This window comes from Otolemur garnettii, unplaced genomic scaffold (genome assembly GCF_000181295.1).
Source record: "Otolemur garnettii isolate 467f Iridium unplaced genomic scaffold, OtoGar3 scaffold00155, whole genome shotgun sequence".
In the NCBI taxonomy this organism is placed as follows: Eukaryota; Metazoa; Chordata; class Mammalia; order Primates; family Galagidae; genus Otolemur; species Otolemur garnettii.
The window spans coordinates 1,782,564-1,801,904 of record NW_003852550.1 but is presented as its reverse complement, the minus strand read 5'-3'; the positions used below and the strand labels follow the sequence as shown (position 1 = coordinate 1,801,904).

At 39.9% G+C, this 19,341-nt stretch overlaps 1 protein-coding gene across 1 annotated transcript in view; it reads right to left on the bottom strand.

The window, feature by feature from the left end:
* MID2 (midline 2) overlaps positions 1 to 19,341 on the bottom strand; it is a 112,226-nt gene that overhangs the window by 15,055 nt on the left and 77,830 nt on the right. Inside the window, exons 4-5 of the mRNA XM_003799727.3 lie at positions 15,503 to 15,610; positions 13,671 to 13,819 (exon numbers count right to left, since the gene is read on the bottom strand). Of these exons, the coding sequence (XP_003799775.1) occupies positions 13,671 to 13,819; positions 15,503 to 15,610 (257 nt within the window). The remainder of the gene's footprint in view (positions 1 to 13,670; positions 13,820 to 15,502; positions 15,611 to 19,341) is intronic.

Sequence of the window (19,341 nt, the reverse complement as noted above, 5' to 3'; positions counted from 1 at the left end):
ATTGTTGTTTGGCAGGTCCGGGCTGGGGATTCGAACCCGCCACCTTAGGTGTACGTGGCTGGCGCCTTAGCAGGTTGAGCTATAGGCGCCGAGCCAGCACCCTGGTTTCTTGAGAAATATTATCATTAACTCTTTGTGATTTTTTTTTCCTACTAGCTAAAAACTTTCATGATCTAACATCTGTAACTATAACTTTGTAACTGTTACTAATCTGAGGGAAAAAAGTATACAGGGTTTGGAAAGAAATATTCCCCAGAACTCAGTATTTTATGCCTCCATGTACCTGAGTTCTTGCTGGCAATTAAAAATTCCTTCTTGTATATTTTTAGTACAAATGTCTGTTACTTTCTGTTTCCTGAAACAATTTAAGTCCTAGGAACTAATAAGTTTGCAACAAGGAGAATGTGCAGTGAAAAAAGAGAATAGCCTAAGACAGAATTACAAGTAATAGCATTAAAGGAATGGGTCAAGGAAGAGTTGGTCACAAAAGTTAAAAAAAAAAAAAAAACTAGATAGGAAGAAAACCAGGATTTTCATAGAAGCTGAGAGCATAGGAATTTCAAGTAAAAATAGTAGGGGCAAATGCTACTGAGAGATCAAACAAGATGAAACAGTAAGATAAAACAAAGGAGTTTGTATGATATTTGGCAACAAGGTATTCATCTGGTGACCTTCAAAAGAACATTTTCCACAGCTCGTTTATGCCTCAGCTGGGAAGGACGTGTTGAGATTGGCATACCCATCAAGGACAATAACTACCAAGGCTTCCAGTGCTTTGGCCAAACCTCAGATGCATGGCCTCTTGGCCAGGCTCCTGCAGATTCATATTGTTGGAGCATTTGCTGTATCCTAGGCGGCTGCAGCTTTCTTTAAGTTTGCTGTGGCTGAACCAAGAAAGAAGGCATATGCAGATTTCTATAGGAATTATGAGTCTATGAAAGATTTTGAGGAGATGAGGAAGGCTAGTATCTTTCAGAGTGAAAAACGATTTTGGATCGCTTCTCGGCCTTTTGGCTAAGATCAAGTGTGAAAAACGATTTTGGAATATAAATTTCTCTGGGCTCATTTACATAGAAGTTTGTCACTGACCTGTGCTCCTGAGCCATGAATATGAGTAGTAAATAAACTATTAAGGAAAAAGAACAAAAATTTTGAATGCTATGGTAATGGGAGAAAACATTTCAGAGGGTTGTAGAGTAGGGATAATTAAACACAGTGGTTTAAAAAGATACTTTATCTTTGCTTTCATGAAATTCCACTGAAATGACAGTCCAAGAATGAAATGTCATAAACCCAAAAAGAGAATGGAAAAGAGATGCAAACAAGTAAGAGATTGTCAACAAATGTTTGGAAGCTAAAACGGGATGGATGGTGTGGTAACCAACAACAGACCAGAGAAAGCTGGATCAGACCAGAGAAAGCTGGATCAGAAAGCTAACACGCTGATTTAGTGCCACAAAAAGTTGGAAGTTTGCATGAGGAACAGCTAGATCCCCAGATCCACTAAACCAGAGACTGCTTTTCCCTCATCCTGGCAGGAGATGTGAGGTTTACTTTCTGCTGAGCTTTGACATTATATTAAAAGCAGTCTTAAAACATCTCAGCTCCCTTTCCCTGCTTGGCTTCTAGAATGCTGGCAATCAGACTTATACCCTCCACCACCCCCCCCTACACACACACACACCAAAAGCCAGGAGGTTGGAGGATTCCTTTCAAGGGAAAATGTCCCAAGAGAAAACACCTACAGAAATGACACTTGGGGTCCTTCAATAGAAAGCTGGCATTCAGCCTTAGAATTTTATAGCAAAGGTCACCAAATGCCCTACCTATTCAGAATTCCCAGTCATCTTTTAGTGCTTATATTTAAACAAACAGGCAAAAGATCACCAGATATGTAGGAAAAGACACCAAGAGAAACAAACTAACAGCAAAAAGGATCTTGGAGGAAACTGAGATAATGCAAGGTTTAGAAGAAAACTTTTAAAGTGATAATATCCATAGGAAGCAAAACAAATAGTTTGTCTACACAAAGCAAAAACAGAAAATCAAAAAAGATACAAAGATCAAGAGTGACCTCTTGTAAATACAAATATGAGTGCTGAAATTAAAGTATCAATAGAAGGTCTCTCCCTCCACCCCCTCCTAATGTGCACCATGTGAGGGTGTTCAGCACGCCCAGTGGGTGAAGGACTCAACTACAACTTGAACTTTACCTTATTTGTACTTTCATATCAACTTGAAATTTAAAAAAAAAATCAGCAGAAGGATTGAACAAAAAATTAAGGAAATATCTTTCTAAGAGTAAAATGAGAAGACAGTCACGGGAAATAGAAAACAAAACATTTTTTAAATCAAGAGGGAAAATCTGGTATTTCCAACATGACTATAAATTATTGTCTCAGAAAGAGAGAAAAGAGAGAATAAAGGGAAGAAAATTATTAGTGAATAACACAAGAAAATTTCTCAGAACTAGCAGTCACTAGTCTTCAGATTGGAAAGACCCCCAGAGTCCCCAGTATAAATGAACGCTAAAAGACCCAGAACCAAGGCAGATCTCAGTGAAATTTCGGAAAAAGTGTTAAAGATAAAATCTTTAAAGCTTTTAGATTTTAATGGCAATTACCAAAAAAGATGAACGATAACAAGTCTTGGTTAGCATGTAGAGAAAGGGAGAACACCCTTGTATACTGTTGGTGGGAATGTAAATTGGTACAACCATTATGGCAAATGATATGGAGGTCCCTAACAAAACTAAAAATAGAACTACTATCATCAGCAATCCCACTTCTCAGTATATACCCAAAGGAATCAAAATCAATTATGCTGAGGAGAAATCTGCACTCCTGTTACTGGACAAAGAGGGTCTGGCTGTCTGTCACTGTCAGCCAATATGCAGAGACAGGGCTTTGTCAGAAGGCCAGGATTCTGAAAACAGTGAAAGTAGCCTCTCTAAGACCGTTCTGTTCTTTCATGTCCAAAATTACAGTTTTATACATAAAAGTTCAAAGTGAAGACCAAGTTAACCCTTATCTTAAACAATAATCGGCAGAACCCATAACTTATAGTAAACAATAATCAGTATAACTCATAACTCCAAACAACATTTTCAATTCAAAAGTTAATCTCCTAAATCAATCCACCTAAACTACTCTAGGCATCTTTAGGGTGGGAGCTAAGTTTATAAAACAATGAGAACAGGAGACAGGGGGTGAAGGTCAGGCAGGACTTAAAAAATAAACCTATCAGACCAGCTGTGTCATGTCTGCCCTAGCCTGACAGACTCTAATTCTCACTACATGTGCTTTTATTCCCCACTCTTATTACTAACTATATTTCTTATCTATAAAATAGATTTCTAATAGAAATAATGATGAAAATTTACTGCACTTGTCCTGGGATTGAACTTATTTGGGTAAGGGATAGGTTTGAAAGCACATATAGTGAAAATAAGATGGAATCTGTCAGACTAGGGCAGACATGACACAGCTGGCCTGCTCAGTTTAGGTCCTGCCTGACCTTCCCCTCCTGTCTCCCATTCTTACTATTTTGTAAATTTAGCTCCCACCCTAAAGACATCTATCTTGAGTAGTTTAGGTAGATTGATTTAGGAGATTAAATCTTAAATTAGAGTGTTGTTTATTGTTTATGAGTCATGGGTTCTGCTGATGATTGTTTAAGATAAAGGGTTAACATGGTCTTCACTTTGAACTCAGATGCATAAAACTGTAATGTTGGAAATGGAAGAACAGAACAGTCTTGGAGAGGCTACTCTACTGTTCTCCAGAATTTTGGCCTTCTGACAAATAAAGTTTGGTGGACCTAGCCCTGTTTCTGCATATTGGCTAACAGTGGCAGGCATCCAGGCCCTCTTAGTCTGGTAACATTTCTGGTGACACAAAGGGACCCCTAGACTGCTCCAGTAAGTGGTGTGTTAACTGCTGCCGGGGAAGCCTAGCAGTCACCTGGACAAGGGGGCCCGGTGGGGGTCAGGGGGCAGTGCTCCAACACTCCTAGCAGTGCTGCCAGATTTCTCCTGGGAGTCTTAGGGCTCTCCTCTCACTCACTCACCATCCCTAATCACTAAGGTCCACATGCTTTATTCTGGCTGTGAACTGAGAACATTAGTTCTCCTCAGTTCTGGTTTTGTTCTTGAGAAGTCTGGTGTTTCTATATCTAGTTGGTATTATGGAAACTCAGGCTTCCTGCCTGTGTACTGAGAACTTCAGATCTCCTCACTTGTGATTTTGTTCTCGAGAAATTGGGTGTTTCTGTATCTATCTGGTGTGTATTATGGGAGCTCAGGCCTCAATCTCAAATGGCAGCCTATTGGGGCGTATTCTGTCTGATTATTCTCAGTATTTGTACCCATCTATAATAAGAAAGCAATGAAATTTTACTATAACACAGCCTGGCTGATATATCATCTTGACTCTGGAGAAAAGTGGTCTTTGAATGGATCCTTGAATCATTATAATGATATGACATTGTTTAAAAGAACAAGTCTGGTCAAAATACTTAAGTTTGTTTTTTCTTCGTAGAATTTATTAATTTAAAAGCAGTAATTAAAACTATATTTATGACCAGGCACGGCAGCGCACGCCTGTAATTCTAGCATCTGGGAATCTCTGAGGCAGGTGGATTGCTTGAGCTCACAAGTTTGAGACCAGCCTGAGCCAGAGCAAGAACTCCTCTAAAAATAGAAAAACTGGGGCAAGACGATCACTTGAGCAGAAAAGTTGGAAGTTGCTGTGAGCTATATAACACCACAGCACTCTACCCAGGGTGACCACTTGAGACTCTGTCTCAAGGAAAAAAAAATTACAACTATATATATCTAATTCACAGGGTATAAAAATGGTTAACTGAAAAATAATTAAAACCTATGTAAACTGCTAAGATAAGTAAATTAGGTACTTAGGTAATTAAAAGATTAATAGTCTGAATAAAAATATGTGTTTAAATTCTGCTTCTATCTGTATGTCTGTGTTTCTGTATATGTCATATTTCTGTGATACTTCATCATTTAAATATGCAAAAGAGCCTTAATTAATTGGCTTAAGGAAAAAGAAAAAGTGCTTATATCAAGTATTTTATCAGGAAAACAGAAAAGAACTCAAATGCCTTTTTTGTTCAGGTGACCTTGGCATTTTTTGATAAATAAAATTAGTTTTAAACCTGTTATTAAAGTTCAGATGTTCAAAGATTATAAAACTGCCACCTCTATAATATTTCTAAATTTGCTAGATTTCACTGTGAGCTTATGTTCTTGATATTGAGCCTCTCAATTCTGAGCTCTAGAGAGGTAGCTATGGTGAGGCCTAAGGGACATGTTCTTCTACTTAGGCCAGCAGCTATAGGGCATGAGTCTAGCTTACATGGCCCCTTCTTCCCTGCTCCAGCTTTGTCCCCTGGAACCCTCCTGTCTTCCTGCTTTTCTGTCTTGAACTATGTACTTGGTAAATGAATTAAGGATACAGATAGGTCCTGTCCTTTTCAGCCATCTTTGATTCCACATGGCTGTGTGAGACATAGAAGGACAAGGAAAAGACATTAGAAATGTTGCCTATGTTGTGTTCAGAATACTCTTCAGTAACTTAAAACCTTAGTCATGTTATGTTTCATAAAATGTCTGAGTCATTTGTAACATGTAATACTTCAGCTGTTTAGATTTTTTGGAACCTGACTCTTTGTCAAAGAGTAAGATTTTTGCCATTTAAATCTAATTAGGCAGGACGCAGTGGCTCCTGCCTATAATCCTCGCACTCTGGAAGGCCGAGGAGGGAGGACTGCCTGAGCTCAGGAGTTCAAGACAAGCCTGAGCAAGAGCTATACCCTGTCTTTAAAAATAGCCAGGCCTTGTGGTGGGCACCTATAGTCCCAGCTAGGGATCCTAGGCAAGAGGATCGCTTAAGCCCAAGAGTTTGAGGTTGCTGTGCACTATGACACCACAGCATTCTACCCAGGGTAACAAAGTAGAACTCTGTCTCAAATTTTAGAAAAAGAATAATTATTCTCTATGTAGGCTTTTGTTTCTTTTATAATTGGCTTTGCTGGAACCTTTCATAAGGAATTTTAGGTCAGACCTGAAAGTCTCTCACAAGCCTAGGTTTCATCTGTACCATTAGATGCCTGTATGCATTGGGTAAATTTCTCTTCTTTTGAGGTCCCAAAGCAAATTGGGATTCCTGGGCTTGTCAGATAGTGACAATCTTTACTCACCACAGATCAGGAAATTATTGATGAGGTAACTGGACAGTTTTTCCTATGGGTTTTTTATTGGCCTCATAAAGTCAACCTCAATTTCTTAACACAGTCTGGACACCTCTGAAAATGTCATTCTAGTCAAAGCCTTGGTAAAACAATCAGTGTCTTTTATTGTGTCCTACAGAAGAAAACAAATTCCTATTGAACTCATGCAAATAAGATTCCAGCTTTGTCTGCAATGCCAGCTCATAGAATGAAACATAACTGTTAAACTAAACTGATCTGTTAACAGGACTAAGAGACTGGCCAAAGAATATAAAATTATATACAGTGGTCTGATTTTCTCTGATTTGTTTTTTCTTCTTGCTTCTTAGCCCTAAGATAAGACATTAGGTTTTAATATGTAAAATCTTTTAATTTCAAAGTGGGCACTGAAAAAAATTAAAAATTTTTACCCCAAAGTACATGTCTCTGACATATTTTAGGATGACTGCCCCAGAAATAACATTATAAAAGCTTGCTTAGAATAGTTGTCCCAATCTCTAGACTATCTGCAAAAAGAAGTGTGATTAGAGATTGTCTCTGACTCTAAGACTGATAGGGGAAAAAAACTGCAAAAGCCTTAAGGCTCAACAAAGATTGCCTATTGGCTACACTGGAAGGAATCAGTGCAATATTAAACACTATTTGCTGTGTCTATACAGATACCACAGGAGAAATTGGAAACTGAATAAAATTTCCCAGTAAGTGGTATAGCTACAACATGGCCTCAAAAGTAGCCCTACACTTAACTGATTTTGGGGAACATTCACTTGAGTTGGCTATAACTTCAGATCAGTTCTAATGGACTCTTAAAACTAAGTGTTATCTTAAGAACAGTGCTAAGGCTATAAATAAGAATACTAATGTTCTCATCACGCAAATATTAGCCTCAAAACCCAGAACCTATAGATATTGGTAGGTGACTGCTAAATAGCTTCATTCTCTTACCCTGGACACAACCCTGACTTTGCCCCTGTCAGTGTAAAGAAGCCAGATTGAGTCTCCATTTACTTCTTTACCATGGAGTAATTTTGAGATATATATCTTCCAGATCCTTTTTTCCAGTAACAGACCCACCAAGACCAAGTTGGCCTTGGACTCTCTACTTAAGATGACTTTTTTGAGGCCTCCAGCAGATGACCTTTTGATCTCTGTCACAGCATGGCTGGCCACCTCCTGAGCTACACTATGCCACAGTCTGAATTGCTTAGGAAGTGGCCCCTTGCCCTGCTTCCTGAAACCTACATACATTCCAGGCAGTAAACAGGTTATCCTCAGGACTTGGAGAGAAAGACCTAACGAACTCAAGGGAAAGTGTACTGCTCTCTGGGACATCCTACTTGCAACCCCTACAGTGGCCAAGGTGTCTGGATTACATCATTCCCATATCTAGCCCCTTGAGAAAAACCAGTGAACTCAAGCTGGACCAGTAGACTGAGAACTGTGAGGAGATGAGGGTTGAAAGCTTTGATTGTTGGGACAGGAAGTGTATTATTCTCAGACATCTTTGTTTGTTATTATATTTAATGTGCCCCTTGTTGTCTTGTTAACTGTGCTACATGTTATTACCCAAAGAACTTTAAACTTATTACTGGACAAAGAGGGTCTGGCCACCTGTCACTGTCAGCCAATATGCAGAGACAGGGATAGGCCCACCAAACTATTTGTCATAAGGCCGGGATTCTGGAGAACACTGAGATGAGAGTAGCCTCTCCAAGACTGTTCTGTTCTTCCATTTCCAATATTACAGTTTTGTACATTTAAGTTCAAAGCAAAGACCATGTTAACTCTTATCTTAAACAATAATCAGCAGAACCCATGACTCACAAACAATAAACAACATTCTAATCTGAAATTTAATCTCCTGGCTTGGCGCCCATAGCACAGTCGTTACGGCACCAGCCACATACACCAAAGGTGGCCGGTTCAGACCCAGCCAGGCATTGTGGTAGGATGAGGCAAGAGAATCACTTAAGTCCAAGAGTTTGAGGTTGCTGTGAGCTGTGACACCAAGGCACTCTACCAAGGGTGACATAGTGAGACTCTGTCTCAAAATAAATAAATAAATAAATAAAATTTAACGTCCTAAATCAATCTATCTAAACTACTCAAGATAGGTGTCTTTAGGGTGGGAGCTAAATTTATACAACAATAATAATGGGAGACAGGAGGTGAAGGTCAGGCAGGACCTAAACTGAGTAGACCACTATATGTGCCTTTACTCCCATGTTCAATAGCCAAGATATGGATAGACTCAATCTAAGTGGCCATCAATGGATGAATGGATTAAAAACAAATGTGGCACACACACACAATGTGAGCACTATCCAGCCTTCGAAAGGAAGGAAATCTTGTCATTTGCAATAGCACAAATGAACCTGGAGGACATTATGCTAAGTGAAATAAGCCAGGCATGGAAAGACAAATACCACATGATCTCACTTATATGTGAAATCTGAAAAAGTCAAGCCCATATAAGAAGAGAGTGGTTAGCAGAGGCTGGTGGGGGGAAAGGGGAATGGGAAGTTGGTGGTCTAAGAGTATAAAGTCTCATTTAGACAGAAGGAAGAAGTTTCTGAGCTCTATTACTATGCAACGAGATGACTATAGTCAATAATAATATATTGTATATTTCCAAATAGCTAAGAGGATAATTTCAAATGTCTCACCACAAAAAAATAAGTAAGTGAGCTAATGGGTATATGAATTGGTTTGATTTAATCCTTTCATATTTTACACATACAGCAAAACATCACATTGTACTCTCTATATATTTATGATTTGCCAATTAAAAATAATGCTAAAAAAAGTATCCAGTACACTCAATGCTAATATGAAACCAATATATGAACTACATACCTGCACAAAAGAAAAAACACAAGTACAGGGTAGCTGTAAAGTTTGCCCGCAATTTAAAATAGTTTGCAATTTTGGGCCAGGCACCACAGCTCATGCCTGTAATCCCAGCACTCTGGGAGGTCAAGGCAGGCAGATCACCTGAGCTCAAGAGTTCGAGACCAGCCTAAGCCAGAGCGAGACCTAGTCTCTAAAAATATAGGCTGACATGGCAGGCGCCTGTAGAGTTCCAGCTACTCAGGAGGCTGAGGCAAGAGAATTGTTTGAGCCTGAGTTTAAGGTTGCTGTGAGCTATGATGCCAGAGCACTCTACTGGGGGATGACAAAGGGAGACTGTGTTTCAAAAATAAATAAATAAAATTGCGATTTTAACTGCACACAAACTTTATGGACACCCTGTATAGTCTAGCCTGGGGGAGGGAAGAGAAGGGCAGAGTGATGGGCAGGTTCTTGCCTAATTTGCACAATGTGAGGGTGTTCAGCGCTGCCCCTGGGTGAAGGGCTCAACTACAACTTGAACTTTAACTTAGAAATGAAAACAATGTAACCAAAATATCTGTACCCTCATATTAATCTGAAATTAAAAAAATAAATCAGGTCACCATTTTAAGTAAAAAAGAAAAAATGACAATTGTTCTAGATTTTAAAATATAAGTCACATTCAAAAGATGAGGAATCAAAATGGCAGTGACCTTCACACAATATTGAAATCAGGGGACAATGGAGCCATGCCTCCAAAATTATAAGGGAAATTTAATTCCAAACTATCAAGTATGAAAATGAATTTAAAAATATTTTTTAGGCTCAGCGCCCATAGCTCAGTGAGTAGGGCACTGGCCACATACACTGAGGTTGGTGGGTTCAAGCCCAGTCCGGGCCTGCTAAACAACAATGACAACTACAACAAAAAAAAAAAATAGCCGGGCGTTGTAGTGGGCACTTGTAGTCCCAGCTACTTGGGAGGCTGAGGCAAGAGAGTCGCTTAAGCCTATGAGTTTGAGGTTGTTGTGAGCTGTGATGCCATGGCACTCTACCGAAGGCAGCACAGTGAGACTCTGTCTCAAAAAAAAAAGTATTTTTTAGACAAAGAATTCTTCAAAAACTTCTTCAAAATTTACTTTATATGCACCACTCTTTCTTAAGAAACTATGAGAGCATTTGTTCAAAGAAATAATGGGGGTAAAATGGTATAGGAAAGGGAAATCCAAGCAGAGCTTGATAAATTCCTTAAAATTAAATAGAGTTGAGAATCCAGGGAGACTAAATCGGCTGTAGTACAATAGGTCAGAGTGTCAGAGGGGAAAAGTCCCCCAAGAGAGAATTCTGGAGACTTCAGAGGGTTTTCCTCTAGTAGAATACTGATCAGCACATGCATGTGAGGAAACTACTCAATGCTGGGGAAAGAGCCACCCAAAAAGCTTAGAGGGAACAATCCCTGGTGCTCATACAGGATCAGGCATAGTTCTGTTCCTATCAGCTAAACGGAAAATTCTTCTGATTCATGGCACACTGGGTAGATACTCAGAAGGGTTTTGCTTCAGTAGTAGGAAAAAATTGTCTCTAAACACTGCTCCAATTCCATCTAACAAATCTTAAAAGCAAGACTTAAAAGGATCAAGCTATGTTCAAATAACTTAACTGTGTCCCACAACAAAGCTTAAGAATATTTATAGGAATATAAAAATATACAACACTCAAGAGGAAATTCACAAAGCCTGGCATACAGTGAAAAATTACTAGACATGCAAACAAATCTACAAAATACATAATTAGGAGAAAAGTCAACCAATCAAAAACTGACACAGATCTGACACAGATGTTGGAATTAGCAGGCAAGGTCATTAAAACAGTTATTGCAACTGTGTTCCATTTATTCAAAAAGGTAGAGGGAAGGCTGAATATCTTAAAAGATACGGAAGACATAAAAAAGACTCAAACTTCCAGAGATGAACACTGTAACATCTGAGATAAAAAACACACTGGAGGGAGTTAATGGCAAATTAGGCATCATATAAGAAATGGTTATGGGCTCGGTGCCTATAGCTCAGCGGTTAGGGCACCAGCCACAGACACCAGAGCTGGCAGGTTGGAACCCGGCTCAGGGCCTGCCAAACAACAATGGCAACTACAACAAAAATATAGCCAGGTGTTGTGGTGGGCACCTGTTGTCCCAGCTACTTGGGAGGCTGAGGCAAGAGAATCGCGTAAGTCCAAGAGTTGGAGGCTGCTATAAGCTGTGACGCCACTGCACTCTACCAAAGGTGACATAGTGAGACTCTCTCTAAAAATAAATTAAGAAAATTATAGATTTGTTTTGTTTTGTTTTAAGGTAAGAGAGAAATGAGTGGGTTGTAAACTGGAAGTGAAATCAACTATAGAGGGGAAGAAATTGAAACTATGGCAAAAAGAGGGCCTGTAACCAAAGCACAAATGAAGGGATAGCCTCCATTATAGCCAGAAAAAAAGAGGAAGCCATAGATATGAATGGATGTGTGTCCAGCATTTTGACAAGTGAGATATTTATCATTTCACACATACTGTTTTTTGTAAAACAAGAGGGCATTTGCTGAGCGTGAGCAGGAATGTGCCAGGGTTAGAATTCTGAGGTGACTACAAAAGATTTGAAATATTCATTACAGAGAACAAGTTAAAAAGAAAGCTGACCAAAGCAACTTAGAAGGATTTCAGGTCAGTACTGAGGGCCCAGGTGAGATTAGAAGCTATAAATTACTGCTGCAGCAGTACCAACCTCTTTGGTTATGTGATTTTCACCAGCAGGGCTCTGCATCTTAAATATAGACACAAAAATGGTAGGAACAGTGGAACTGATTCAGGGGTGGGATTTTATCGGATTGGTGTGATAAAAAGACCATGAGGCAAGGAAACTGTCCAAGGAAACTGGGATATTGAAAAGAAAAATAAGAAGGCAGGCGCAGTGGCTCATGCCTATAATCCTAGCACTCTGGGAGGCCGAGGCAGATGGATTGCCTGAGCTCACAGGTTTGAGATCAGCCTGAGCAAGAGCGAGACTTCGTCTCTAAAAATAACTGGGTGTCGTGGCAGACTCCTGTAGTCCCAGCTACTTGGGAAGCTGAGGCAAGAGAACCACTTGAGCCCAAGAGTTTGAGGTTGCTGTGAGCTTTGATGCACAGAACTCTACAGAGGGCAACATAGTGAGACTCTAACAGAAAAAAAAAAGAAAGAAAAGAGAGAAATAAGAAATCAGACAGGAGGAAGCTGGTAAGTAGGAAGAAAGTACAGGAGTCAGGACTTAGAGGACTCAATGAAGTTAAAAATAGATGTATTTGAAGAAAAAAAAAAGAGTTCTGAGTTATGGTTAGAAAATGGGATATTTTAATTTATGATTTCAGTGCAATTCTGAGTGATAAAGTGGTTCAGCATGTGGTGCATAGAAGCGGGTGGATGAGGTGGAGCAGAGATGAGAGTTTTTGGAGGAGGGGATTTCAAGGAAGCTGGATGGTTAGAGCATTAAATGGGTCAGCCATGTGAGTGCCAGTGAAGTCATCAGAATGATGGCAGGGGCAATAGGAGAAATACTGTGAGGCTGGAAGCCAACTGTTCAGTAGATGAGAGGGAGATATAAGGAGATCAATCTGACCTAATGAGCCATTGTAGCCCTTTGAAACCTTGGTGACTATACTGACCAGTGTTCCAGACAATGGACTTTTGTCTACAGAAGGGTTTTGGAGGGTTCATGAGTCCTCTGAAATTGTATACAAAATTCTCTGCCTATACATGTATCTAAAATGCATTGTTTTCCTGTGGAAGAAGGTTTGTGACTTTCATCACATTTTCAAAAGGGTGAGTGATTAAATAAGAGACTAAGGATTATTGTTCTAAAGGATTTGTCTGAGGAATAAATAACTAAATGAAAGCAACTGAAAGTGAATGTAGACTAGGAAGGGCACACACCTGTCAATATAGCTAAAAGTTGCTCTTCGCCAATTACATCATAGAAAGTTTAAGCCCTGAGTGAGCAGCAGGAAGCTATGGCAGCAGCTAGGGCTTAGTGTGGGCTGTGCCTTAAAAGAACTGGTGGGTCAGTTGTGGTAGTTCTTGCCTGTAATCCCAACATTTTGGGAGTCTGAGGTCTGAGGTGGGAGGATCGCTTGTGGCCAGGAGTTTAAGACCAGCCCATGCAACGCAGCAAGATCCTGCCTCTACAAAAAGTAGAAATAACAACAGCCAGGCATGGTGGTGCATGCCTATAGACTCAGCTACTAGGGAGGCTGAGGCAGGAGGATTGCTGGAGCCCAGAAATTTGAGGCTGCAGTGAGCTATGATGGCGCCACTGCACTCTGGGGTGGGTGACAGAAAAAGACTCTATCTCTAATGAAACAAAACAAAACTGGAGGGTGGGGGCTAAAGACTCAGAGAAAAGGGTCCAGAAGTCCACAGGGCAAGTTACTACTGAGTTCAATAACTTCCTTCCTAGCTGATAAAAGCTTAAGGTAGCAGCTGCTACATATATGCCTGAACAGAACTAAGTGACTAAGTTGGCCCCTTTCCACAAGAACAGGCACTTCCAAAGGATATAGGGAACTCACCTCTCAGCAATATTTTTTGCAGACTGTAGAAACCGTGCCTGGTCATTTTCTTTCAGGATATGCTCGGCTTGGTTGATGAGGACTGTTGACCGTTCAAGACACTGGCGGCAATTAGCAACCTGCTGTGCCAACTTTCTCAGTTTCATAACCTTAAAGAAATTAGCAAAAGAAAAAAATAAGATAAAACATGCAATACTTAATTAAAAACAATAAAAAACCAACATGAAGGAGATATGCTGCAGCTATTCTAAAAATAAGGCTTATTAATATCACATGGTGCTTGTACTAACCACTCACCTTCTCACCCTGTTTGCTATGTCTCTCCAGCCAGCCCCTCCCTCCTCCTGTCTATGGCTTGCTCACTTACACTACAAGAGGCACATACTCTCGCTGATCCACTTCTTTGTACTGATAGTATTAATTTTTCTGGTTGTAAAAGCAATGCATGCTCATTATAGAAAATCAAAAGTATAAAAATAATGCTACCACACACAGATGACCAATATTTACATTTTACTGTCAATGTATTTTCTCATATGTTTAATAAAAAGTTCTCTGTTCTAACTTTCTATGTATATATTTCTCCAAGTGTTTCCTCTCTTTCTTTCTTTCTTCCTTTCTTTCTTCCTTTCCCTTCCTCCCTCCCCTCCCCTCCCCTCCCCTCCCCTCCCCTTTCCTTCCTTCCTTCCTTTCCTTCCTTCCTTCCTTCCTTCCTTCTTTCTTTCGCAAGAGTCTCATTCTGTTGCCCTGGGTAGAGTGCCGTGGTGTCATAGCTCACAGCAACCTCAAACTCCTGAGCTTACGGGATTCTCCTGCCTTGGCCTCCCACACTGCTAGGATTACAGTTGTAAGCCACTATGCCCAGTCTCTCCATGTGTTATTATACATAACTGTGTGTTCACAAATCCGTGTTCTTAAGAACTTCAGTTCCTGGGAAAGCTGGAACCACCCAGCATGGCATAAAGTATTAGCCATCCATCACTCCAGGCTCTCAAAGTTTCTCACATTATACACACAGCATGAGCTTATAATCATTAACATTGACTGGCACGCCAAGAAGCCTAAAACCATATAGCTGCATGGAGGCTCAACCTGACCTTCCTAACCACACAATTCCTCAATTCTCAGCCTAAGGAGTCTTCAGTAACTCCTCTCTCTCCCTCATCTTTTTTATCTAATAAGTCAATGATTCCTATCATTTCCTTTCTAGCAACGCCTTCTTCCCTTCCATTTGGGTGACCACTACTCTTATTTAAGCCCTCATTAGCTCATACCAAGAAGCATTCTGTAAGTCTCATAACTTGCTTTCCTGAGTTTGGTATCATCCCATTCTGATCTACCCTGCATACCTCTGCCACATCAATCAGTCTTTTTCCTCTAAGAAAACTAAAATGGCTTCCCAATGCCCCCCCCCCACCCCCGATTCAGATTAAACCCAAAGTCCTCATAGTGGTATTCATGGTCCTTTTATGACCCTGGCCCACATTTCTACCATTACTTCTTTTTCTTTCATTTTGCATTGACCTATACCACAGTAATATTAATATTACAGCACCCTAACATTAAGTGTACAACTCAATGAATTTTTGCATACACATACACCTGTGTAAGGAGTAAGTCAAGATATAGAACATTTTCAACACCTCAGAAAGGACAGCATTTTTATTAGATTCATAGCACGAGGCCAAACGTTGCTTTTTCTTTGCTTCTCTCCCTACAACCTCATTTCTTCTTGCTTTCATGATCCAAGTTCAAATTGGAACCATTTGGATCCAACTTTGACATTTGTAAATTCAACTCCTCCTTGGCCTTGCTGAAGTGCTGTGCTTTACCTTTGTCTCTTTGATTTTGACAGCAATCATTTGCTTCCTCTGCTGGATGATCTCTACCAACTCGTCACATTCTTCCATAAGTTTTGCCTCATGCATAGCAGTATTCACCTGCCAAGAAAGTCCAGAGTATTACACAGTGATTGTTGCCTTTGTCCTCTGCTGGTTCTAAAAGGTTCGGACTGACAGCTAAGCATGCACAACTTCTTCCATACCTCCCTCATAAGATCCACTCCTAGAAGAAGGGTAGAGATGATGATATTAATGATGCAAGGGCATTGAAGCACCACAGATAGGAAGATCTCCGGGCCTCTGGTAGATCATGATGGTTAATGGAAGGCTGGGCAGAAGGACAGATGAGATGGGGGCATGTTATTCCCACTGTGCAATTCCCTTTACTCCACACCCTGTCCTCCGGCTGTTCTTTTGGAAAGAGCGTAAGGAGATTTATGTATGTCAAGAAAAAAAAGATCCCCCTCCACAGGCACAATATTATTAAGATAAAACTACAACAACATATTTCCACTGTGCTAACAAAAATGATTTCAGTTTTCTTGTTCTCTTCTAATTTGTCGATATATGAATGTGCAGAGATATTACATATTAAATACATTTATTTTTATTATTTCGGGTTAATGTGAGGGTACAAACAACCAAGTCACAACATTTCGGTTTGTTAGGTAGAGTCCCTCTTGTAGTTATGCCCCCCCAAAGATGTGCCATACACCCCTACATTGTGCATATTAAATATGTACAGATGTTTTTGTCAAAAGTTGGTATCATGTTTTGGTGGAATTTCTCACCTTGGGCTGTCCAGTATCTGAATACCTTTCCTATTTTGGGATACTGGCTACACCAGATTATCTCTACTGCAAAGTCAGGGTTGGAGTGGGGAAAAAAGCCACCATTCTTCATCATCTTTCCATGGACTGATTTCTCCTTCTTCCCATCTCTATTACTATTGACAGCAGAGATACAGCGCCCCCAGGAGGAACTAAAATGCAAATAGGGATCCTCTGGGCTGCCCAAACCTAAAGGGAATGGAAGGGGGGAAACTAACATCTTCTAAGCACTTAACTTGCCAAGCACGTCATAGATAAATTATTTCATGCAATTATCATAACAACTTTACAATAGAGGAACCATTTTCATTCTCATTTCACAGATAGGGAGACAGAAGTTCATAAAATTTTAGTGACTTGCTCAAAAAATAAAAATCACACAGCTAATAAGTGGTAAAACCAGATTTCAAACCAAGTCCTGTCAAAGGAAACCCCTGGGCTGGCTGGGTGGGTGGGCAGACGAGGTTCAGGTCCACTTCAGTGGCACACAGAGCAGTCACACAGGGAAGCACAATCATTCCAAGAGTCTATTCAAGGATCACTCGAGTAGACCTCTAGAAGGCTGAGGAATAGACAATGGGTTACTTGACAGCATAAAAACCCAAGGGCCTAGATGTGCTTCATTAGCAAGGTAGGGCACATTTCCTCTTGCTATTCCTTTTCATTCCTCTACATTCTCCAACCCCAGCAAAATACCTGTCACTGGACCCTGCTGCCTCCTCCATCCTCTAAGCTCCCTGTTGGCTAATTTTCTGTTTCTTACTTAATGGAAATAAAATAAATTTGCTGGTGAGCGATAATCTTATTTTGCTTTAATTTTACCTTCAGGTAAACAATGGGGGCTTCTATGTCCTTTGAATGAACAGTCCCACTCTGGCCATTCTATTTTTTTTTCTCAGACTCCTCTACTGTCCCCTAAATTGGATCTTCCATTCCAAGGAGATATCTTACCATCTCAAGAAACCTCCATTCAATGAAAAATGACAGATTCATCTAGTTCTTCCTAGGTCCTTGCTTATGGCTTCTCTTTTAGGTGTTTGCTGGTCTAGTGTACAATGGAGTAGTACCTTCTTTCTTATAATTTAATCCACATACTAGCCTTTACATAACACTATATGCCAGGCATTGCTCTAATCAGTTTACATATATTAGGTCCCTCAATCTTCAAAACAACCGTATGTGGTAGGTACCATGATCTCTATTTAACAGATGAGGAAATCAGAACACAGGGAGATGTAGTGACTTCCTCAAGGCTACTAAGTGGTAAAGATGAGATTTAGACCCAGGAAGCTGAGTCCATACCTTTAACCATTAAACATACTGCCTCTCCAATTGAGAGTAAGAACAATCCTGTCTTCAACTTATGGCAATCATTGTCTCTGTTGAATCATCCATCTTTATTCTGTCATCTCCAGTCCCCCTATTTATACTGCCATTGTACTTTACACATATATAGTTCAATTATACCATTTATTACTTTATGTCATAATAATTTTTTAGTCTGTCTTCCCCGACTCAAACATGAGTTTGAGCCAAGGGCTGTGTCCAATTAGACTGTGCTCTACCTCTAGCTTCATGACTGACATATAGTAGACGTTTAGTAAATAGGTGTTGGATAGAATTGAATGGAAAAAAGATATCTTCTATTGACTGTTAGATATATCCATGTTACTCAAGTTACCTGAAACTCAGTTATCTAAAAACAAACTTATCAACTCCTCCCCAGGTCTGATTTCCTAATTTTTTTGTCAATGTTACTATCATTATTGCAGTTACTCAGGTTTAGTAAGCTCTGACATCTGCTTCTCCCTTATCCCCCATATAAATTCTCAGCAGTCTCAAAGTCCTTACTTCTCTTTCTTTTTCCATCTCACTAAAGTTCTTTTGGTAATACAGTGTGTATTTGAGCCAAGGAACCAATCGGTTGAGCCCCTTATCCTCATTTTGGACTATTACTGCAAGAGCCTCCTTCATTAATCTCCCTACCTCCGAAGCGATCCTTGCCACCCATCCTCATAATCTTCCCTCTACCTTGAAACCAGGGACGCCATCACCACGACATCAAAGACATATTCAGCATCTTTTGTGTGCAATGCATTATGCTAAGGCCTTTCCCTCAGTAAATTTACAATCTGGATGGGGAAGAGTCACAATCATATAAAACAAAGCAGTCAGGATAGCATTAAATTAAATATCAAATAATTGATGTAGACTATAACTTACATAAATTGAAAGGAAACATCACTCATGGTGGGGAAGTAGAAGAAAGATATATGAATGGAACAGGACTTGGATTGAACCTTAAAGTGATATATTAATAAGACTTAGATTGAAAAGGTAGAAAGGAGGAAAATTTCAAAGCAAATGAGGTTGAACTTTATTCTTTAGACAACATGGTATCTTTGTAAAATCGTTTTGAGAGGAGGAAAGGTAAGGTGGGGAGAATGACCATACTTCTTTTTTAAAGAAGAAAAAGTAGAATTGGTTTAATGGGGGGGGGGTAATGGTAAGATTAAGATTAAGAAAAATTTAGGAGGCTACTGTGATGTGAACAAGGCCATCCAAGAAGGATGGATAACAGGAACAGATAAGAAATAAGAGAAGCACTCCCTTGCTCGAAAATCTTTGATCAGATAACAAGCTCCTTGAAGAAAGGTTTAATGCTACTTTGTTCCTCACATTGTAGTTGGCACAAAGCCTACAAATAAAAAACACTTGAGAAACATTTACTGACTGATTTAGCAAAGCAAAAAATCAAAATAGGAATGCCAAATATTCGAAAATATACTCCAGGTGGCTCAGACCTGTAATCCTAGCACTCTGGGAGGCTGAGGTGAGTAAATTGCTTGAGGTCGAGACCAGCCTGAGCAACAGTGAGACCCCTGTCTCTACTAAAATAGAAAAACTGAGGCAAGAGGATTGCTTAAGCCCAAGAGTTGAAGGCTGTTGTGAGCTATGATGCCACGTCACTCTACCCAGGGCAACAGGTTGAGACTCTAT